Source organism: Convolutriloba macropyga, chromosome 4 (genome assembly GCF_964194025.1).
Source record: "Convolutriloba macropyga chromosome 4, txConMacr16.3, whole genome shotgun sequence".
Lineage (NCBI taxonomy): Eukaryota > Metazoa > Xenacoelomorpha > Acoela > Convolutidae > Convolutriloba > Convolutriloba macropyga.
The window spans coordinates 15,851,600-15,857,848 of NC_134471.1; the positions used below are offsets into that span (position 1 = coordinate 15,851,600).

At 36.8% G+C, this 6,249-nt stretch overlaps 1 protein-coding gene across 1 annotated transcript; it reads left to right on the top strand.

The window, feature by feature from the left end:
• The first annotated feature begins 904 nt into the window (after window positions 1-904).
• On the top strand, window positions 905-3,861 carry LOC142338277 (uncharacterized). Its single transcript, XM_075387955.1, has 3 exons — window positions 905-1,441; window positions 1,913-2,467; window positions 2,992-3,861. Exons 1-3 carry the CDS (start codon window positions 1,034-1,036, stop codon window positions 3,643-3,645), a joined length of 1,617 nt encoding a protein of 538 aa, XP_075244070.1. The 5' UTR covers window positions 905-1,033; the 3' UTR covers window positions 3,646-3,861.
• Window positions 3,862-6,249: the final 2,388 nt, after the last annotated feature.

The following is a 6,249-nucleotide window of genomic DNA, read 5'->3' on the forward strand; positions in this document are numbered from 1 at the left end:
ATATTTAATATCTTCAAAGTTGCCCGAATTTTGTTCTTAATTTTGGTACAAAATTATTTTTTTACTATCTAATGAAATTCAAATTTTCATTCAGTGTCTGTATAACAATGTGATCAGATGTGATTGTCGTTCGGAAACTGAGGTTTATAGTTAAAACAGTTTCCTGTGAGAAAAATTGGAGTAACTGAAACTTTATAGCAATTTTATTGATTTTTGCACCATTTTCAGCTGCGATGAAAATTGCTAGCCATTCATTGTTGTAGTAATCTGAAATCTTGCTTGTATTAGATTGGTGACTTTAAAAACACGAGTCTCTCCACTCCCTTCAGTGGCCAATTTTGGACTCATTCGGCTATGTGTTTATAACTGCTGGGCTGTCAAATTTCAATTTTTTCACTTACTGAATTTGCATCAAGTGTTTGGTAATCTGAAAATAAATGTAGTTTGCTGGCGTACGTATTTTATAGTGGTTCTTAGGATATTGGTCAATTTCAGGAAAACGTGGAATCTTCATCATTTTGCGCCCAAACAATTTTGATTGTTGCAACCATTTTTATTAAAACAGATTGTAACAGTGCGGTTCTCATATTTTTTTAAAAAGTTGCATGATTTTCTTTCATAATTTTAGCATGTTAGTTGACGTCTGCGTGAAGTAAGCGCATACATCTGCTTTACAGCTTTACTTACATTAAAATTTAATTAAAATTTAAACGAGACAGGTGTTTTTCTAATTTGGCAATCTGAACCAGACAACCATGTACTTCTATTTCTCAGAAAAACAACTAAAGACAAAATACCATATAAAATAAAGACGAAATTTCTATAAATAATTAAAATTTGCAGAAGCATGACAAAAATTGGCAACGGCAACCCGCAGTTTTGATAGCTTTTGGCTAATTTAAAGTGGCGTGTTTGTTCACAAGATTACTTTGTTATAGCTCACTTTGACAAAGTCAAAAACTTCTGAATAAAAGTTTAAACTTCTCTCAGATCTCAACCATTTCATGATTAAAAAGTAAAATTGAGGTCTAAAATGGTTGTTAAGGAAAATGAGAGGGTCAAGGTAAAGCTTTACGTATTATCGAGAGATTTGATTGATGCAGAGGGGGGAGCAACCAAGCAGTTGGCTTTAGTAATAGCTTACTACGAAAATGAAAACGAATATGAGCAAGAAATTGTCGAAGTATGGAATGAAAAAGGTTTCATTAAAGTAACAGTGAAGACTCACTCAACAAAGCCAAGAAGGGACTGGGAATCAGCTAAAGGTTACGAAAAACAATCTCTTCATGATGGGTTTCACGAATTACCCAGCGATCGATTCGCAGAAGAGTACGCTGAAGAATACACGAGGAGCAAGAACAGGTTTGATCTATCCAACAACAACTTCCAGACATTTCTGGACAAGTTTCTGAAGAGTGCCTTAACTGCACAAGTGAAACAGGTGAGAGAATCGTCAGCGAAGACAAGATTTTTTTTTCTTTAAACCTCCAAAAGGTAAGTTCTTAGTGGTTAATGGACAGGTCTTCATAAAATTTGTGTCTACCGGTACCCAGACATTCTGCATACGAGTTGAATTTCAAGTAGGATATGATAATGCTGTTTCAAGAGCATCCGAGTTTTAAGCAAATATATCGCAGTTTTTGGTTTGTTATCAAATAGCCCAGTCACAACTTTTTTTCTGTTTAATTTGTTCAAACAATTTTAGGACACCTTTTTTGCACTAGTCTTAGGAAGTGTCGAATTGAGGCAAGCTTTTTCTAGCACTTTTTTCAGAAACAACCCAGAAACCTCAAAAGTTTGCTCTATCAGCCTACCATCAAAAATTTGACCAAAGAACACCTGAGGTTTCAAAAATGAATTATGGTTCTATGAATATACTGTTTTCATGCCCTAACCTTGAAAGCTTTTTTAGGTGGCGGTCAAATCGGCTATGACTAAATCTGCGCAACAGCTCTCTTATCTGGGCTTCAAAAGCTATGCTATGGATAAGTTGGGTGTCTATTTTCCAACGCCCGAACTTAAAGCAGCTTTTGAAGGGATCATTAAAAAATTGTTCTCGAAATGTGACCCAAAAATGCTGGAAAGTATCAGCAGCGGTTTGATAGGCGCCTTCAGTCCCTGGCAGCTGTTACAAATACCAGTCGAGACTTTGTCATACTTTATTTCCAAATTGATTAAAGAGGACGAAGAATTTGCTAATAATATAAGAAGAGTGTGTTCTGTCATTACATCGATGAGTGTTGGTGGTGTGGTCGCTGGCTCGTCTGTTGTAGCTGGATCTGGAGCCGCTCTTGTGCTGCGAGCTGCTGGTATGGGTGCCACGGCTTCGGCTATACTGTGGGTAATTGGCGAGATCACTTCTGTGATTGTCCGATGGGTAGCAGCGAAGGCCTATGAAGGTCTTGAGTGCTTGAGCAGAATTGTGGTGCAATTTCTCATCAAATGTATTTCAAACGGAGTCCAATGGGTAAGCAAAATGACAAAGATTACTGAAAAGCAAATAAAATTTGTCCAGAAGAATTTGGAAGCTATATTGAGTCATCCTAAACAAATACATTTGGACTAACATTGTGGTGAACATTTTATAATTTAAAATTAATTATCTTTCTGCTTACAAATTAACATAAGCAATCTGTAATTAAATCGGTGTGCATATGATGAAAATTAAATTTATAATTATTAACATAAAAATATTTTTTTACAGCCTGCACTATCTACGTGACCGAACTGGCGTTGCTGACTTTCATATATAGTTAGAAGTTATAATAAAAATTATATCCATTCTCATTTGGTCGTCAGGTCGTCTTAGGAAGTGTCAAATTGAGGCAAGCTTTTTCTAGCACTTTTTTCAGAAACAACCCAGACACCTCAAAAGTTTGCGCTATCAGCCTACCATCAAAAGTTTGACCAAAGAACACCTGAGATTTCAAAAATGAATTATGGTTCTATGAATAAACTTTTTTCATGCCCTAACCTTGAAAGCTTTTTTAGGTGGCGGTCAAATCGGCTATGACTAAATCTGCGCAACAGCTCTCTTATCTGGGCTTCAAAAGCTATGCTATGGATAAGTTGGGTGTCTATTTTCCAACGCCCGAACTTAAAGCAGCTTTTGAAGGGATCATTAAAAAATTGTTCTCGAAATGTGGCCCAAAAATGCTGGAAAGTATCAGCAACGGTTTGATAGGCGCCGTCAGTCCCTGGCAGCTGTTACAAATACCAGCCGAGACTTTGTCATACCTTTTTACCGAATTGATTTCAGAAGACGAAGAATTTGCTCGTAACATCGGAAAAGTGTGTTCTGTCATTACATCGATGAGTGTTGGTGGTGTGGTCGCTGGCACAGCTGTTGCAGCCGGGTCCGGAGCTGCTGTTGTGCTGGGAGCTGCTGGTATGGGTGCCACGGCTTCGGTTCTACTGTGGATAATTGGCGAGATCACTCCTGTGATTGTCCGATGGGTAGCAGCGAAGGCTTATGAAGGTTATGAGTGTTTGAGCAGAATGGTGGGACAATTTCTCATCAAATGTATTTCAAACAGAGTCGAATGGATATGCAAAATGACAGAGATTACTGAAAAGCAAATAAAATTTGTCCAGAAGAATTTGGAAGCTATATTGAGTCATCCTAAACAAATACATTTGGACTAACATTGTGGTGAACATTTTAAATTTTAAAATTAATTATCTTTCTGCTTACAAATTAAAATAACCAATCTGTAATTAAATCGGTGTACATATGATGAAAATTAAATTTATAATTATTAACATAAAAATACTTTTTTTACAGCATGCACTATCTACGTGACCGAACTGGCGTTGCTGACTTTCATATATAGTTAGAAGTTATAATAAAAATTATATCCATTCTCATTTGGTCGTCAGGTCCATTCTATATCCCTACAATTGTGCAACCAAATTTGTCAGGCCGTTCAGTCCAAAACAGCCGACGTTGAAAAGAGTCGAAACCTGATAAGATCCAAAAGGAGCCGATATCAGTAAATGGCATCTAATTGCCCTAAATTGTAAATCAATTAGTATCAAAGAGTTTTTGCGGGGGTATTTTAATCTCATGTTCGGTTGTGATATCCCATGAACCGCTGAGTCATGACCGTGAATCGCTGTTATTAAAATATAATGAGTTATTTCCTTGCTTAAGATTTATTTTGCAAGCAATTAATAAAATTTCTTTCCCAAACAGTCGGTTAATTTTATTTGGTTGAAAATCTTCGGGTGTAAAACTTTGCTTTGAAATTAATCATTTATTATTATTAAACTTTCGGCTGTTTTTAACGTCGGCTCTTTTGATTGTTGTTCTTGTTGTGGTCACCGCCCATCATACATGAAAGTTGAAATTTTCACCAAAAAAATGTCCTACCAAAGCATGCTTCATTATTACGATTTGTTATTACAAATCCTTAATAGTTCTCATGGTTCATGAAAAGGTCAATACCAGGATTGCAACCGCAAACTCTCTCTCTCTCTATCATTCTCTCTCTCTCTCTCTCTCTCTCTCTCTCTCTCTCTCTCTTCATTGTATTGTTAGCAAAAAACTAAAAATTATCTAAAAAAACTTCTTATGAGATTTAACAGTTCATTGTGCAGTTTGTTTGATTGCGCAATGAACAACAAGTTAGGTAATTGTGTATATTGTAAAAAAGTATGTGTCTAAATCAGTATTTAGAGCATATAATCGGCATTAAGGTCAGAATAAGTCCAGGAGCAAACAAAAAAGATTAGAAATAATTGTTAGGATTCACAAACAAATCACAAATTGAATCAGTGGATCAAATTTTGAAGTAAAATAGGTAACAGAAAAAAAAAACAGAGAAAGCTGTAGTGCAAAACTTAACCGGAAATAATCTCGGGATTCTTAATGAGAGAATCGATTTGCTTCACTTACGCACCAACCTAGTGATCTGGCTCTAAGCGCAAGTGTCAATATTTAGAAATATTTAAAAACGCACATACACAAAAACACACAAAAACGCACTCACATATACAAACAAACACACACGCACTCACCCTCACACAAACCCAAAGGCCTACATACACACATGTACACAAACAAAATCGCACAAAAACACACATAATTACATGCACACATGGAAACACATGCACGCAAACCCTAACACACATGTATACATAGATCCACAGATGCACATACACACACTCAAAAATGCACATACACACCCAACATACACACACACACACATACACACATGAAACTGCACTTATATACCCGGAGTCGGGATTGTTTAAAATTCAGCTTTGAATCAGGAAAAAAACGTAATTTATTTTTATCTTGACAGTATCAAGATCATGGCAATTTATACCATGAAAATGGAGGGTAACTTTCAGCAATCATTTATGCAGTTGGCATGTTAATGATGACTTTTATTCATGCGCATGTTAATTAACATCCTGTTTTCAATATGAGCATACATGTAATTAAGTCTGCCTTTAAGCTACTCAGAATGCGTAACACCCACGCTAATTGTTATTTGAAGGACGCCGCCACTCTTCGATCTCAAATACTGCTACTATTCTAGCGCGCTGCAATTAATGCCGCTACGCTGTTCGCGCTGCAATTAAATGCCTCTGCAAAATGCCTCTCCGCAAATGCCTCTCTGCAAATGCCTCTCTGCAAATGCTTTTATCATGCTTTTACGATGTGCCTATAATCTTTGAACAAAACATCTTTTGAAGAGAAAAGTTAATTCATGAATATATTGGATAAACAAAGGAGTTAATTGAAAACAACACGATAAGGAGTTAATAAAAAGTTTTGATTCTCTTCACTGTCGAACTCCGGCTAACCTTCCAAAGCTTGTGTTGAATCTTGCACAGCTTCCATGTATGAGGGATCACACTTTTCCATCGTCACCAACCTCCTCAAATTTGCATGGCGACCATGAGGACTAGTTAAAAATGCCATCACCGACCTCCGAATGCTGAATTGAATTGATTGAATGCTGACAAGGCTGAAACGAATGCAAAATTTGGAAAACATAACCGACTAACGTGCAGCGGGGTTTGATGGGGGTTGGGCAACAGTGAGGTGGGGGGAGGGGGGCTAGACCATGGAATCATATTTAATTTTCGTCAAAATTGGACCCCTGCTAAATTTATTAAGTTTCTTCATAACTTGAGTCCTAAACCCCCTCTCCCCCCTTTCAGCACGGAAAATCTTGACAAGTTTAACCGTGTTTCAGTGTTTCTCAGTTTTTTGTTTCAATAGGGCCGCTCTGTACT